The sequence below is a fragment of the Schistocerca piceifrons genome, chromosome 10 (genome assembly GCF_021461385.2).
Source record: "Schistocerca piceifrons isolate TAMUIC-IGC-003096 chromosome 10, iqSchPice1.1, whole genome shotgun sequence".
Taxonomy (NCBI): Eukaryota; Metazoa; Arthropoda; class Insecta; order Orthoptera; family Acrididae; genus Schistocerca; species Schistocerca piceifrons.
Window position 1 is genome coordinate 41,002,593 of NC_060147.1, and position 18,500 is coordinate 41,021,092.

Below are 18,500 nucleotides of genomic sequence, written 5' to 3' on the forward strand. Positions count from 1 at the left end.
GAATTTTTTCGTTCTGTATCTCTTCCGTACGTGGGATAGAAAAAAATTTTGTACATTATCGATTTGTGGGGAGGGCAAGCCAATTCAACTTCATACGATCGCGTATTCACTGATGAAAGAAAAGCGAGCACCTGCACCCTAAAAGTGGTCCCACCAAAGTGCACTCATTGCCAGCCCTGCGATGTTTATTTCTACCGATAGGTGAAAATCTTCACGAAAATTATTCAGAATGCTCCCGACTTCATGAAAGACATTAGGGACATTGCTTCTAGGGAAGATATGATAAAATTATATTCGCTAATCCTACATCAATTCAGCGCACCTAATGTTGAAAGCATTATTAGATACCCATATTTCTCATCGAAATTAGCGGATGAAAGAGAAATCTTTTTGAATGCGAAAGAACTGTGTTTCCTGGTATCGCTCATGAAGAAACCGTGCGCATGGAAGATGGTTGTTTTCATAAAATGCGCGTGGTGCTGCGAAAATTTGTACTTCGGTTGTTACTATCATAAGTATCATCCACAATATTGTTCTGACACATCAAGCAATGTGGACGATGAAAAATAAGATTTTGTAATATTGTATGACAGAAAAAATTAATAACTGAATATATCTTTGAAGTAAAATTGAAAAATTCGGTCGATTTTGAAAAAAAAAGGTACACAAAGAGGATTTGAACATGGTATCGCCAGTACAGTAGCCGTGCACATTTACCCCTGCGCTACACTGACTTGCTCGGAACATGCGTAATGCTACAGGCTTCCACGATAAATTGTAATGATGTGGAACGAATCATTATTCACTGACATAATTTTTTTCTAAATATGCCTCCATGTTCATCATTTGTTAGTTCTTTCATTTTTTAATGACAAATTTTAGTCAGTAATTTCTACCTATCACCATTTGCACGTAAGAGTAATAGGTAATCCTCTGCGAAATATGAGGAGTTGTCAAAGAGAAAAATTTTCAGTTTAGTTTCGAAATTCTACTTTTCAGTTTGTCAGGCGTTTTATATCAATGGGTAAGTGATCAAAACTTTAGGCTGCAGCATTGTGAACTCCTCTATTTGAGATACAGATAAGTGCCATAATGTGGCGTGACGAATGATATTTTTTTCTTCTGGTACTGTAATCTTGTGAAACAATGACCCTGTTGAAGTGCAGAGGATTATTTACAACAAATTTCATGGGGAACAATTGGACTGTGAAACGGATAGATTGCTACTCGCATGCCGATCAGCATGCACACAATAGGAAAAGTTTTCAGCCCAAGCCTTCTTCTGAAAGGAAGCAAAGTACACATACACATAGGCCTACATACAATCATACACACAAAACTGACACAAATACATGACCGCTGTCTCCGGCTGTTCTCCCCAGACTCTTTTTTAATGTGGTAGGAAATGCTAACAATGAATAATTATCGGCTGGAGGAATTAAGGGCATCAGATGGTGCCGCAACAATCGGCGTGATTACGTAGACATGTGTTGTGGCTCGTATATCGGAGCGATTTGGAAGGCAATGAAAAAGACAGGAAGGTAGAGAAAGAACGGACATTGAGTAAAGTAAAGCAAATCTAAAGTCAAATGGCAGGTATAAAACCACTACGATAAAAGTAAACAGTGCAAACGTAATACATCTCTCTCTCTCTCTCTCTCTCTCTCTCTATTCGTTTAGTCGGTTCCGACTCTTCGTGACCCCGTGAACCAAATCACGCCACTTTTTCCTGTCTTGCACTTTCTCCCGTAGACCTTCCAGGTTGGAACACATTGCTTCTGTGATGCCATCGATCCATCTCATCCTCTGACGTCCTCTTCTTCTAGTTCCTTCAATCTTCCCCAGCATTAATGTTTTTTTCCAGCGAGGCATGCCTTCGCATTGTGTGTCCAAAGTAGGTCAGCTTTTGTTTTAACATTAGACCTTCCAGGGAGAAATCTGGTTTTATTTGCTCCAATATTGATCTGTTGGTTCTCTTTGCAGTCCATGAAACTCTAAGAAGTTTCCTCCAACACCACAATTCGAAGGAGTCAATTCTTCGCCGTTCAGCCTTTCTAATGGTCCAGGTCTCACATCCATACATCACAACTGGAAAGACCATAGCCCTCACAATACGGATCTTTGTTGCTAGTGTTATATCTCTGGACCTTATAACCTTGTCAAGGTTTGACATCGCCTGTCTACCGAGCAACAGGCGTCTCCGGATTTCATGGCTGCAGTCGCCGTCAGCAGAGATCTGGGAACCGAGATAACTGAATGTGGTCACTACCTCCATGGTTTCTCCTGCTATATCCCACGAATTGGTAGGTGTAGTTGCCATAATTTTCGTTTTCTTCACATTCAGCATAAGAACGGCCTTTTCACTTTCGTCTTTCACCTTCAGTAAGAGTGTTCTCAATTATTCTTCACTTTCTGCCAACAGGATCGTATCATAAGCGTACCTGAGGTTGTTTACATTTATTCCAGCTATTTTAATTCCTGTTTCTCCTTCATCTAGCCTCACATTCCTCATAACATGTTCTGCATACAGATTGAATAAGTACGGTGACAGTATGCAGCCTTGCCGGACCCCTTTCTGAATCTTTATCCATTTCGTTGTTCCATACATAGCTCTCACCGTGGCTTCTTGGTCAAGGTATAAACTCCGTATCAGATGAATGAGGTGATCTGGTACACCCATGTTTTTCAGTACGTTCCATAATTTGTTGTGATCGACGCAGTCAAAGGCTTTGGCGCAGTCAATAAAGCAGAGGTACACATCTTTCTGCAATTCTCTCGCTTTTTCCATAATCCACCGAATAGCAATTTGATCTCTAGTTCCTCTTCCTTTCCTAAATCCAGCTTGTTCTTCTGGTAGCTCTCGATCTAGATATTGGCGAAGTCTATTTTGTAAGATTTTCAACATAACTTTGCTAGCAAGTGAAATAAGTGCGATTGTTCGGTAATCTGAGCATTCTTTAGAACTTTTCTTCTTTGGAATGGGGATGAATACTGATCTTTTCCAGTCTTCTGGCCACTGCTGCGTGATCCATATTTTTTGACATATTGAGTGCAGCACTTTCACTGCATCCTTTCCAGTGAATTTAAACAATTCTGCTGGAATTTCATCATGTCCACTAGTTTTGTTATCAGCCATATTTTCAATACATATACGCAAAGGAAAATACTGCTTGAATGGCTCCACTTACAAACTAAATGTTATTCCTTTAAACTTTAGACAAAGATCCGATTGATCAGCAATGACATAAACAACGCACATTTATGATTAATCAACTACGTCTCCACATAGTCAAAACACCCAACACGGTCAAACTAGGCACGGGGAGAGCATAGTGACGTCACGGATATAACCGCGCCGACCCTAATGTTTTGGGCTACTAGAGATGGTGGACAACGGTTTCAGGTTTGTGACGTAATGACAACTCCCTTCCTTTTTTTTTTTATCTACATGGTCGGAGGTTTTTTTCGCTTTTGTTTGTCGATGGCTGATAACTCAGAATTAAAGACAGTCCTAAATTACACATACGATATAATTCGGTTATCGTCAGAGATATAAATTTAATAACAAACCATATCTATGATATATAAATTCCAGCAATAATCAGACAACGCCAATTTGGCCGTCTTTGCCTTATTACATGGTTAAATCTTTGCCGTCGCAGTCCAACTACTCGCGGAAAGAGATCATTGTGGAATGACCCCTACGATATGTAGTGAGCCGGATTGTTAATACACTGGTGAGTATTCTGCATTCTTTGATATGTCTAATTTCGTCGTGTTAAACCTTGCCATTTTAACCTATGTTTAGACCGAATAATTCGAGTAACTAGCCAAATAATTCCCATCATCTGGAATACTCCAAAAATCACAATCACAGAGGTTTCATGCAACACAGCTTGCGGAAGACGAAATTGCGATTTTGGAAACCTATTTTCAGTGCTGTATTTACAAGTTAGGCCCGAATCTATTTTGTCAGTTTTGTTATAAATCGTTGTTTTCCGAGCGTCAATTGTTCTACACGAATTATGTCAGTAACTTTGCTGTTCTGATTTCACCAGTCAATTTTGATCATCAGCATCTTTGTATTTTAATGTACGATTGCCGTAAGAAAAAGAGTCTGTTCCGGAGAAGATGTTTAACAGTCTCATGAAAGACAATTAATGCGTGCGAAAATGGTTTATAATGGCCACCTACATTACATAAATAGTGAATAACTGTAATATCCCATTATCCTTCCAAATATGTAGACCACGTTCAGATGGAATGAGTGAGAACAAGTTGATTTGTAGTGTCCGTCACTTTACTTCTCAGGACCCATCGACTGATTAATTACTAAGTTCTAGACTTGTTATGTTTATTATTTCATATCATGTGACAATAAAGAATTGCTTATGCACAAAGCAACTTTCACACGATTATTTAAAGGAGGACGCTATAGCCGGCCGCAATGGAAGAGCGGTTCTAGGCGTTTCAGTCCGGAACCGCGCTGCTGCTACGGTCGCAGGTTCGAATCCTGCCTCGGGCATGGATGTGTGTGACGTCCTTAGGTTAGTTAGGTTTAAGTAGTTCTAAGTCTAGGGGACTGATGACCTCAGATGTTAAGTCCCATAGTGCTCAGAACCATTTTTGAGGACGCTATAGAGAGGGATTCTAACATGAGATCATGCCAGGCCAAGACAATAGTCGACGAAATTCTCACAAGGAGGTAGAATAGATGCGTCACAGACGTGTGAAGACAGTTGACACGCGTATATTCCTGCATTGTTGACAAAACAACAATTACTGCCTACGTTGTTGATACAAAAAAATACGTTCTCTTTTGCCATATTTCACCTACGGCGATTAAGCTACATTTCTTACAGAATATTGTGAAACCAGCCACTTTCACTGGTTGTGGTCGAGAATGTTTGTCACTAGAAGAGTCTTAAATATTTTCACATTAACCAACACTACAGGATGTAGGTGCGTTGCCACTTCTGCTAATTACATCAGCATTAAGATAACTAATTTTATCTAATATAGTTAAACTGTGTTTCGCTTCAAATGAATTACGGAGTTAATAACCTACTGGTCAGACCGGTTTTTTTCCCTTCGCTTCAAACAAAATCATTTCGTCAACATTAATCAAAGTTTTCTAAGAGCAAGTGACAATCTGGGAACCCAAGCACAGTTCAAAGATGGTTGAGCGTTTATGTTTGAGGGGAAAATGACGTGGAACAGAGAGAGCACATATATATTATCATCTCCAAAATGAATACTGGAGTCTTAAAATGACCAACAACAAGTGGTATTGGATAGCAGTTTGCCGAAAAATGCATTTGGCAGTCCTACGTATAAGACAGGGCAATGGGACACAACTGTTGTACATATTTACATGACAAATGACATGTTGTGGTCTTGGTGTTATACGACAGCGTTACATTTCACGTTAGTCAACAATGCAGGATGTAGGTGTGTATAAAACCAGTTTGCTAATTACATCAGCATTAAGGTACCTTATCTTATCTAATATACATAAACTGTGTTTCTCTTCAAATAAATCACGGAAACTAATAACCAACAAGAAGTGGTATTGGATATAACTTTGCAGAAAAATGCAATTGGCAGTATAAGACAGGGCAATGGGACACAACAGTTGATACATATTTACATGACAAATGACATACTGTTGTCTTGGTCTTATATGACGACCTACATTACACATTAGCCACACAGGATTTAACCCAAGATACCTTATTTTATCTAATATACATAAACAGTGTTTCTCTTTAAATAACTCACGGAATTAATAATCTACTGGTCAAATTCAAATGTGTGTGAAGTCTTATGGGACTGAACTGCTAAGGTCATCAGTCCCTAAGCTTACACACTACTTAACCAAAATTATCCTAAGGAAAAATACACACATCTATGCCCGAGGGAGGACTCGAATGTCCGCCGGGACCAGCCGCACAGTCCATGACTGCAGCGCCCTAGACCGCTCGGCTAATCCCGCGCGGCTCTACTGGTCAGATCAATACGTTTTTTCCTTTCACTTCCAACAAAATCATTTTGTCAACATTAAACAACATTTTTAAGAGCACGTGGCAACATGGTAACCCAAGCACGGATCAGAGATGGCTGAGCGTTTATGTTTGAGGGGAAAATAACGTGGAACAGAAAGAGCGACCTCTATAGCAGTGTCTCCAAAACGGATACTGGAGTGTTAAAATGAGCAACAGGAAGTGGTACTGGATAGCAGTTTTCAGAAAAGTGTGTTTGGCTTACACAGCAACGGGACACAAATCTTGATAGATATTTACGTGGAAATGTTATGTATGACGAAGTTACATTTAATTTAATGGAAAATTTCTTAAAAAAAAGGAAAGATAGCAACCAATCATTGTCGATAGCATTATTCATTAAAAACGAATAGCGTCATTAGAGGTTTCGGGCGTACAGGTGCATCTTAAGGCGGATTTTCAAATCTGAAATTACGTTTAGCTTGTGCTGAATACGAGACGAAGGTTGATTTTGGTTGTGGCGAAGGTTTCCTGGGATGTCGTAACTTACAGCCAAATTCCATGTAAGCACAGAAACTATTCGCGGCATTTAATTTTAACAACTACAACCGATTTTTTTTTTCTGTCATAGAAAGTACATAGCATGCAATAATAGGCAGATGCGTGTATACTTAAGTAGTAGGGATGAGATATGTCAAGCACGATCTGAAATTCAGAGAGAGAAAGAATTGCTGCTGACGAATCTACGGATCTATACTAATAGATAGGAAATGATCATAGCTTAAGGGTAGGTTTTGTATGGTGTTCAGCTATTCATGTTTTCCGTAATTATTATTACAACTTCTCTCTCATTTGTATCAGTACATGGTACATTTGCTGAGGTGTCACTTCCTTTGTAACGTAGACAGTCTTATAACGGTCCAACATACACCGAAATCTGTTGATGAGTACTGTGATGTTCACACGGTGAAATTTTAGACGTATCTCAGAGTGTAGGTAATGACCGCTTGCACAAAAAGGACTACTTTATTGTAACTGCAGCTAACAAGAAACTGCGACAACGTAAAAATTTTCTAAGGTACCGGTACATGTTGATTCACTTCACTGTTAGGCCCAATTAACAGTGAGTCAGACTTTTATCTTACACTATTTCCTGCTGCAAAGCATTTGTGCTGCAAGGAACATCCGCCACAAAGAAAAAACATCTGGCATTCAGCATATAACGAACGTAATAAATACATGAACAGAAAGCTGCGATTGTATCTCTCTCGGTTTGAGGTAACGGTGCTATTTTTAATTAATTCCAAAATTCCATATAGTCGATTCTTGCTACTTACAAGGGAACCTCCCCATCGCACCCCCCTCAGATTTAGTTATAAGTTGGCACAGTGGATAGGACTTGAAAAACTGAACACAGATCAATCGAGAAAACAGGAAGAAGTTGTGTAGAACTGTGAAAAAAATAAGAAAATATACAAACTGAGTAGTTCATGTGCAAGATAGGTAACCTAAATGATAATGTGACCTCAAGAGCGCCGTGGTCTCGTGGTTTGCGTGAGCAACTGTGGAACTGGAGGTCCTTGGTTCAAGTCTTCCCTCGAGCGAAAATTTTAATTTTTTATTTTCAGACGATTATTATCTGACAAACTCCTAAGTTTTCATCGCTTTTTGGGAGTGATTATCACATCCACAAGAAAAGCTAAATCGGGCAAGGTAGAAGAATCTTTTTACCCATTCGCCAAGTGTACAAGTTAGGTGGGTCGACAACATATTCCTGTCATGTGACGCACATGCCGTCACCAGTGTCGTATAGAATATATCAGACGTGTTTTCCTGTGAAGGAACCGGTTGACCTATGACCTTGCGATCAAATGTTTTCGGTTCCCATTGGAAAGGCACGTCCTTTCGTCTACTAATCGCACGGTTTTGCGGTGCGGTCGCAAAACAGACACTAAACTTATTACAGTGAACAGAGACGTCAATGAACGAACGGACAGATCATAACTTTGCGAAAATAAAGAAAGTAAAATTTTCACCCGAGGGAAGACTAGAACCAAGGACCTCCAGGCGGCAGGTACTCACGCTAACTACGGCGCTCCTGAGCGCAGGCTATACTTAATACTGCCTATCTTGCGCATGGACTACTCAGTTTGTATATGTAGCTTATTTTTTTCATAGTTCCACACAACTTCTTCCTGTTTTCTCGATTGATCTGTGTTCAGTTTTTCAAGGCCTATCCACTGCGCCAACTTACAACTAAATCTGAGAGGGGTGCGATGGGGAGGTTCCCTTGTTAGGGTCTCGATGAATCGAATTTCTTGATAACTCGATATGGTGGTTGGCCGCGTTAAAAATCTCGAGAAATCGAAGAAATCCTAAACGCCTTGGCACATTCGATAAATCGTAGCGATTTTACGACGGGAAGTTAGCGGCTAACTTAACACCCGGTATTTCGAACATTTTATCAGTTGGTTTGGTAGTTCCTTCAAATTTTTGTGACACTCTTTCTTTACCCAACAATGAATAAAGTAGTGCAGTTGCGGATAGGATGAACCAAAGACAGCGTTTTATTGGCAAAACACAAGATGCAACAGATCTACGACTGAAACTGCCTACATTACGCTTGTTCCTTCCCTTATGGAATACTGCTGCGCAGTATGGGTTCCTTCCTAGACTGAACTGATGGAGGACATCGAAAAAGTTCAATGATGGGCAGCTTGTTTAAGTATTACAGCGGAATGTGGAGATGGTGTCACGGATATGATGAGCGAGTTTAGGTTTCAATCATTGGAACAACAGCGTTGTCCGTTCCGGGGAGGTCTTTTCACGACATTTTAGTCATCAACTTTCTCCTCCGAATACGAAAATATTCAGTTGACACCCACTTACATAATTGTGATAAAATATGAGAAATCAGAACTCGCGCGGAAATATTTAAGTGTTCTTTTTTCCAGCGTACAATTAGAATGTGGGACAGTACAGAAACAGTCTGACGTGTGCACTGGGGAGTAGTCAAGAATTTAAATGACTTCTAAAAGTGATCTGAAGGATGCACACGTGACTGGCTCTCAAAGGGCCGTCCTGATTTGGAAAAAGAAAAACATAACGTTAGATAGTACATTATGTTGACCGTGTGCAATTCTGCAATGCCCTCTCAGCCAATGCAGAAGTAGACGATGTATTTTCGGCTTTCCGTACAACAGGACATGACAAGAATTAGTAATCCTCTGGGCCTGTTGCGTAATAAATGTCTTTCAAGGACCTAATAAATTTTGTATAACTAGTTGCGCTGCTATATGCCTGTTTTAGCTATGCAGCCATATGATTTTACATACATTTTCATTGTTTCTGTTGCTGTCTATCTGTTTAATGATTATATTCTTTCGTTGTTATTCTACTGTTGTATGTTACGGTATGTTCTGATATTTCATTAACTCTCAAACGAAGTGGCGGGGTCCTCTTCGATACCAGTGAAACTGTACACCCCTGCCCTTTCCTCTATTGGTCATTCTGTGTTGGAGGTTCGACACACCTTGGCGACAATCAAACTAGAAGCATATGGAGTCGTCTGCTTTTTCAGTGCATAGCCGTAAAGTTTGGGTGGTCCCTTTATTGACCGCACGACACCGTAAGTGTTTGCGGTTTCAATACGGTCAAACGTAATGTATCAACTAAATATCATTTTATTTTTGGGCTTAATTAGTATTTCCATTTATTTTAAGTGTTCCTATGGCTTGGGACCCTCATACGTTTCTCAGTGCTTGATGCAAATTTTCTGGATTTTGTGAGGTAAACGTAAGAACAAAACGAAGATAGCGATGGAAAATGATTTCGAAGATGAAAGTGAATTCTTACAACAGTGAAAATGAAACTGCTTCAGAACAAAGATGTGACTAAGATAACGCGAAATGAATACAGAGAGGAGGTTCAGTGATAATGAGTAAATAGTGTGTTCATTATATGCTGCTAATTTTTCACGCCGTATTTGTTCATCTTACAGCTATCTATTACTGTTCTCCTAACACAATAAACTTATCTGAATTTTAATGTTTCATTTCACGTCGGTTTTCATAAACTTGTTTTTCTTCTGTGATTTATTTTGAGTTTTTTCTGTTAAACTGATGTTTTGTATTCTAATACATGCAAGTATGAAATTTATGGATAAATATTTATAATGAAAGAAAAGTAAATTATTTCTCAGGGCATAAACAAAAGCGGTGTCCTTTTCGACCCCACAACGCTACTTCTGGTACAACAAAGTCACAACTCCGTTTGAGGGTTAATAATGGTCTGAAATAAAATTATTTCGAGTTGAGAAAACTGAAGTTTTGTAATATTTTTCCGCGAATTTGTGCATCTGAAACAGTTAATACCGATAAAAGCTGATCAAAATTCGCAAAAGACTAACTTTCTTTTAATCTCCGTTGTAGTTGTAACAATTTGCTTCCCTTTTGTAAAGAAATACGATTGTTGTTGCACCTATAGTTCTACGTGTTAGCTTTCCGTCTGTACTGGAGAAGAGTTACGTAAAATCGAACACTCACTTACTGGAATTCAGATCCTCTGAACTTCTAACTATCGAAAGTCGACTGTATTAGCAGTGGATGGTTGCTGTTTTCCTTTGTACGAATTATCGCGTATTACATTTCATGTGGAGAAGTGAAGAGTGGTTCTGTTGCTAATGAGGATGTTGAATGATGGCTATGGAAAAGAGATACTCACGTCCCATGGTGATTCCACTTGGTATGCGAAACGACGACGAAAGTAGCGTAGCGGACACTGACTCGCAACCTGTCGCACTGGCGAAGCGTGTGTGGGGAGCTTACTAATGTGCTACCAGCGAGAGGCGGGGGGGCGGGGGGGCTTACGAGCCTTCGGCGGAAGGGAGGAGAGGGGAAGGGAGGGGAGCGAATGACTGACAATCCAGCTCGGGCCAGAGGCTTGTTGACACTGATAAGGAAGATACGTGCTGCGGGCAGTTAACAGCGCTACAAAATGGTTCAAATGGCTCTGAGTGCTATGGGACTTAACATCTGTGATCATCAGTCCCCTAGAACTTAGAACTACTTAAACCTAACTAACCTAAGGACATCACACACATCCATGCCCGAGGCAGGATTCGAACCTGCGATCGTAGCGCGGTTACAGACGGAAGCGCCCAGAACCGCTCGGCCACCGCTGTGAAGTTTTCCGAGGGACTGTATTATTAGATACAGTAGCAAGTAAAATGCAACTTGATGTACAGCGGAATCGGTAGTGTCATGGCTGGGTACCTTATTGCAGCACATGGTTCGTTGGTTCCAGTCTCGCCTGAGTCAGTTTTCTGTCTCGTTCAATTTGAATTACCTACATCTCGTAATTGTAAATTTCACTGTCATTTTTTATGAATGATGCACGCCTTATTGTTATTAAATACATATTGCGCGCAAAATTCCTGTTTCCATTTCAAATATAAATTCTCAGCTATCGATATTTTATGAAATACTGTTAACAAACGGTGTTTAAATTAAGGAAACACAACAATTTAAATTTTAAGGCTAAAATGAAAAGCTAAGTACTCTTTATTTGGACGACGCCCAATGTTTTATAGCACAGATGTGTCGTAGAAACTTGAACAACAGTCATTTTGACAGCATCGAGCATACCATACAAAGGCTGCATTTTTACATGTGCCACTGTACCATTTCAATGTTAACCCAGCAGAACTGATCTGGAGCCAAAGTAAGGGATTTGGTCCGAGAAATAAACTCTTAAGCTGCCAGACGTACTAGAAATAACGCACAGAGCTTTTTCATGTCACTGCCGATCTACATCTACATCTCCATCCATACTCCGCAAGCCACCTGACGGTGTGTGGCGGATAGTACCTGGAGTACCTCTATCGGTTCTCCCTTCTATTCCAGTCTCGTATTGTTCGTGGAAAGAAGGATTGTCGGTATGCTTCTGTGTGGGCTCTAATCTCTCTGATTTTATCCTCATGGTCTCTTCGCGAGATATACGTAGGAGGGAGCAATATACTGCTTGACTCCTCGGTGAAGGTATGTTCTCGAAATTTCAACAAAAGCCCGTATCGAGCTACTGAGCGTCTCTCCTGCAGTCTTCCACTGGAGTTTATCTATCATCTCCGTAACGCTTTCGCGATTACTAAATGATCCTGTAACGAAGCGCGCTGCTCTCCGTTGGATCTTATCTCTTCTATCAACCCTATCTGGTACGGATCCCACACCGCTGAGCAGTATTCAAGCAGTGGGCGAACAAGCGTACTGTAACCTACTTCCTTTGTTTTCGGATTGCATTTCCTTAGGATTCTTCCAATGAATCTCAGTCTGGCATCTGCTTTACCGACGAGCAACTTTATATGATCATTCCATTTTAAATCACTCGTAATGCGTACTCCCAGATAATTGATGGAATTAACTGCTTCCAGTTCCTGACCTGCTATTTTGTAGCTAAATTATAAGACTGTCACGTCATTGAAGAGGAGACAATGTGGCGGCAGGGCGTCAGATGGCAATTGCCGTTCTGAAATGTATTTCTCGGATTCGGATAAGCAAGGCGCTAAGAGATTACCAGACGTTTGACTGTAATTAATACCTTCAGTGACTTCAGTTTTCAACAGTACGGTGAAATCCCTGCAGTATACTTTTCTCCAGAGTTGACTCGCTCAGAAAAATTACCAAGTGTTTATGTTACGAATTTTCAACCCTCTTGTTTGGAATTAGAATACTATGTCGGATTAGAAGGAGAGAATTTTACGCTTTCCGTCTGCCCACCTAAGAAGCGCGCTGTAGTGCTGTGATTTTGCCGAATATTATTTCATTGTCTTTAAAAATTAAATGAGATTCGAAGGTATATTCTTTCTTTGGCAGTTTCTTTTTATGTATGACCTGCAGCTGCTCACATAATCGCAGGCTAGTTGGACCTCTGGCTGCCCAGTGCTGTCCAAGTTTAATGGGCCGGTAAAGTTGTCCCGTACTTTATCGCTCAATCTCAATGCGTGTAAAAGAGCATAAAACGTATCTTTATGATCGTGACTGTACTGGTCACAACTTGGCTTCCGCTACACATGAAACGATATCCAATGAGATTCAAGCAAGCGCGGAAGAATACATTTATTCTTATGATGAAAAAATGTCGTGTGGCTAGGGCCTTCCGTCGGGTAGACCGTTCGCCTGGTGCAGGTCTTTCGATTTGACGCCACTTCGGCGACCTGCGCGTCGATGGGGATGAAATGATGATGATTGGCACAACACAACACCCAGTCCCTGAGCGGAGAAAATCTCCGACCCAGCCAGGAATCGAACCCGGGCCCCTAGGATTGACATTCCGTCACGCTGACCACTCAGCTAGCGGGGACGGACATGAACGGAGTATAGTCATGTGTCGAAAAGGCTACCATGATACCTAAAAGAAATATATACACACCATTTACAAATGCCCCATATTAAAACGAAATCTAATATCATTACCTCCTTTTACTAATAATGTCGTTGATGTAAGATTTTTCTGCCTTTTAATATAAGTAAAATACATTTTTTTCCTCTGAGGATTCAAAAAGTTAAGGTGGACACATCGCCGAGCGTACCCCCGGGAACTCAATATTGCCTAAAAACTATACTCCGTTCGAACAGGCCATGAAGGTCCAACGGTCCCGACCGGCCGCCATGTCATCCTTAGACCACAGGCGTCACTGGATGCGGACGTGGAGTGGCATGTGGTCAGCACACTGCTCCCCCAGCCATATGATGACTCACGGTGTCTTTTTCATTTCACTAAGTTTTTCGTTTCCAATTTTGGCTCGTCCCGGCAACATACGAGGAAGACAAACATGAGCGAGCCCCACACTCCACATGACAGGTACCATGGGGCGGACAATCTCCAACTTGTCGCATACTGTCGTGAGAATGGAAAAACAATTCATATGTGTCAGCTGCAGTTATTACGCATTAATTCTCCGTCCGTTCAATCCTTGGAAGGCCCAACGGCACCGACCGGCCGCCGTGTCACCCTAACCCGACAGGTGTTACTGCATGCGGATATGGAGGGTCATGTGTTCAGCACACCGCTCTCCCGGCTGTATGTCAGTTTACGAGACCGGAGCCGCTACTTCTACATCTACATCTACATACATACTTCGCAATCCACCATACGGTGCGTGGCGGAGGGTACCACGTACCACAACTAGCACCTTCTCTCCCTGTTCCACTGCCAAACAGAACGAGGGAGAAATGACTGCCTATATGCCTCTGTACGAGCCCTAATCTCTCTTATCTTTGTGGTATTTCCGCGAAATGTAAGTTGGCGGCCGTAAAATTGTACTGCAGTCAGCCTCAAATGCTGGTTCTCTAAATTTACTCAGTACCGATTCACGAAAAGAACGCCTCCTTTCCTCTAGAGACTCCCACCCGAGTTCCTGAAGCATTTTCGTAACGCTCGCGTGATGATCAAACCTACCAGTAACAAATCTAGCAGCCCGCCTGTGAATTGCTTCTATGTCTTCCCTCAATACGACCTGATAGGGATCCAAAACGCTCGAGCAGTACTCAAGAATATGTCGTATTAGTGTTTTATAAGCGGTCTCCTTTACAGAAGAACCACATCTTCCCAAAATTCTACCAATGAACCGAAGACGACTATCCGCCTTCCCCACAACTGCCATTACATGCTTGTCCCACTTCATATCGCTCTGCAATGTTACGCCCAAATATATAATCGACGTGACTGTGTCAAGCGCTACACTACTAATGGAGTTTCAAACGTTACAGGATTCTCTTTCCTATTCATTTGCAGCAATTTACATTTATCTATATTTAGAGTTAGCTGCCATTCTTTACACCAATCACAAATCCTGTCCAAGTCATCTTGTATCCTTCTACAGTTACTCAACGACGACACCTTCCTGTACACCACAGCATCATCAGCAAACAGCCGCACATTGCTATCCACCCAATCCAAATGATCATTTATGTAGATAGAAAACAATAGCGGACCTCTACACTTCCCTGGGGCACTCCAGATGGTACCCTCACCTCCGATGAACACTCGCCATCGAGGAGAACGCACTGGGTTCTATTACTAAAGAAGTCTTCGAGCCACTCACATACTTGGGAAGCAATCCCATATGCTCGTACCTTAGTTAGGAGTCTGCAGTGGGGCACCGAGTCAAACACTTTCCGGAAGTCCGCAGCTCGTGGTCGTGCGGTAGCGTTCTCGCTTCCGACGCCCGGGTTGCCGGGTTCGATTCCCGGCGGGGTCAGGGATTTTCTCTGCCTCGTGATGACTGGGTGTTGTGTGCTGTCCTTAGGTTAGTTAGGTTTAAGTAGTTTTAAGTTCTAGGGGACTGATGACCATAGATGTTAAGTCCCATAGTGCTCACAGCCATTTGAACCGTTTTTTTTCTTTCCGGAAGTCAAGGAATATGGCATCCGTCTGATACTTCTCAATCAAGTAGCTCCTCAGTTTGCCTCACAAGAGCTGAGTGCACTCCGCGTGCCAACAGCGCTCGCCAGACCGGATGGTCACCCATCCAAGTGCTAGCCCAGCCCGACAGCGTTTAATTTCGGTGATCTAATGGTAACTAGTGTTACGACTGCGGCAAGGTCGTTGGCTGAGGCATAATGATGTAGAATGTTAACAGCCGTTCAAAGCAATAAGCGTCTTCACATAAAAAATTCGGAGGCATCACTTTACAGCACGCCCTCGTATTTAACCTGTTAAGTGGATTGTGATACTAATTATGCTTGAAAAACGATAATAATTAATTTATTCCAGAGGAAATATTTCCCCTACGATGAAGAATTAATTCATAGTTCGGACACGTTAGACGAGAGTTGGTCCCTGCCTTGTTACATCACGCCTTAGGCTGGACATTTTCAGTGTGGGAGCTACACGCAGTGCGACCGTGTGTGTTATGTCTGACGTGAGGCAGAAAGGGCCAGATCTGGGTCTGCGGCAAACAGAGACGCAGGGGAAATCCCGACGTAACTTTCGTCAGCAGTCTTCTGCGTCCGAGCACAGGTAGCGGTAAATACTGTGGAAACATGTGACGTACAGGCTTTACTCATTTGGAGCTCGTGACGTTGACTGCGTGACAGATAGAAGGGCAGCCTCGTTCTGTTGTCTCCGTTGCGTGTTCTTCTGGTAAACACAGGCTGCCGTCTGGAAATTGGACCCAGCCGTGTACGCAGAGAATAGCTTCCCGGGAACACACGCCTTGTGAGTCACGTGTGACGCTCCCTCACACGCAGGAAATCTGTCCTAGCCATAAATGGGCGAATCGCGTGGTTATCACTTCGCTGGACTTTCACCGCGATTTTCCCGTAGAGTGAAAGTGACTCTAGGCAGCAACAACTTTCTTTCTCATAAAGCTTGTGGCGTCACAAGGCTTAGGCCTGTCCCACCCCTCATTAAATCGACAAGACTTATACGAATAATTGTAAGAACAGTTATTTTTGACAAACTGCCTATTGGCTTCTGTCTCGGGTTCTTCGGCCGACGTTCATCTAATGATTTTTCTGACGTTTCGCCAGCACGAGTGGCTGGCATTGTCAAAGCTTCACCCTCCATTGCCGGTGGTGAACTGGAGGCGAGCTCGCGGCCGCTGACTATGTCGATACCTGTACAAACTTTCAAACCACCACCCGAGCCAGAAAAGAGACGTGATTAGTACGCTCGTAACGAGAATAGGACGAATATGTGAGCCGCAACACCTCAAACGAGAAATGCAACACCTGGAAACTGTCCTGGGGAGCAATGGGTACTCCACAAATTACATTAGGAGTGTAACAGAGCCAAACACTCGGCGAAGTAAGGAACCAGAAAAAGAAATGTCGGGTACGGCCTTTCTGCCATACATTCCCAGAGTGACGGACATAATCGGCCGTATATTGCGCAAACATGGCGTAAAGACGATTTTCAAACCGACAAGGAAGATCAAAGAGTGTCTTAGATCGGCGAAGGAGAAATGAGACCCACTTGCAATGTCGGGAATATACCGCATACCGTGCACATGCGGAAAAGTTTATGTCGGAATGACTGGACGATCCATTAACACCAGGATCAAAGAGCATAAGCGACATTGCAGGTTGGGGCAGGTGGAGAAATCGGCCGTGGCAGAGCACGCGCTGAATGAGACCGACCACGTAATAAAATTCGCCGACACGCAGGTTCTGGCTGTAGAGAACCACTGTCACACGCGCTTGTTCAGAGAAGCTGTAGAAATACAAAAACACGCTAACAGTTTGAACAAGAAAGAGGAAAGCCTTAAGGTAAACGGATCCTGGCTTCCCGTACTGCAGCGAACGACCGTCGCAGGTAGCAAGAGGAGAACCGCACCGGAAATGACCGCGGAGAAGCCCTCGGACGTTGGGGCGCCAGGTACATATAGTCTGCGACCGCGAGCTCGGCTCCAGTTCACCACTGGCAATGGAGGGTGAAGCTTTGAGAGTGCCAGCCACTCGTGCTGGCGAAACGTCAGAAAAATCATTAGATGAACGTCGGCCGAAGAACCCGAGACAGAAGCCAATAGGCAGTTTGTTAACAAGTGGCCACGAAAGCCTCAACAGTTATTATTATTATGTTTTTTAAGTTTGTTTTTGGGTTTTCAGAAATACTGTGGGAAGAAAGTTTATTTATGTTGCAGATAACGTGGAAGACGTTGCCCAAAGATCACCACGAAAGTTCGACGTAGCGGCAAGTGGGCAAGGAATAAAACGAATGCTGCAAACTACCGCGAGCCACGGAAGAGCCCGGGCCGCGAGGGCGTCGAGCTTCCTAGGTCGTTGTTGGTCAACGTCAAAGGAAGAGATATTCTGCTTTCTCTTTGGAAACAGATCGATCGAGTCTTGAAAGGTTCATGTAAAACGTTTAGGCGGGTGACACAGTAGGTGGGACCCGATGCCTGTAATACTTCCACAGTTATTAAAAATTTGTTGAACGGCAAAACCAATAGTTCATCATTTATATAGATAAAAAGTAGTAATGATATAGGAAAGGAAGAGTTGCGGCGTCAGAACGAAAACTGATACATCGCTCAGCAACGAAAAAGGACGTAAACAGCGGGCGTTACATGGTGAAAACAAATCAACTGATAAAATAGGAATTCTGTAATTAAGCATAAAGCCACGTAACACTGCAAGCTTAAGAAGTTAAACATGTGTTGGTCAGCTTAAATTTAATAGGATAGAGTACAACTGTATTCCTGCTCATTATCATTTGAAAGGTGCCACTCACTCTAAAACTAACCACACGTTATGGGGATGTATGTCGTTTTCTGTCATAAGCTTCTGTTGTTCGTACGTCATGGGGATGTATATCGTTTTTTGTCGTAAGCTTCTTTTGTTCGTACGTCATGGGGATGTATATAGTTTTTTGTCATAAGCTTCTTTTGTTCATACGTCATGGGGATGTATATCGTTTTTTGTCGTAAGCTTCTTTTGTTCGTACGTCATGGGGATGTATATCGTTTTTTGTCGTAAGCTTCTTTTGTTCGTACGTCAT

The 18,500-nt window shown here is 42.3% G+C and overlaps 1 protein-coding gene across 2 annotated transcripts in view; it reads right to left on the minus strand.

Annotated features, from left to right (window-relative positions):
- LOC124719016 (natterin-3-like) overlaps window positions 1–10,814 on the minus strand; it is a 99,569-nt gene extending 88,755 nt beyond the window's left edge. Inside the window, exon 1 of one of the 2 annotated variants that reach the window (XM_047244682.1) lies at window positions 10,725–10,814. In XM_047244682.1, coding sequence (XP_047100638.1) covers window positions 10,725–10,731 — 7 coding nt within the window. In that variant the 5' untranslated portion in view covers window positions 10,732–10,814. The remainder of the gene's footprint in view (window positions 1–10,724) is intronic. The other variant, XM_047244681.1, reaches the window with a different exon arrangement.
- Between the last annotated feature and the right edge of the window lie 7,686 nt (window positions 10,815–18,500).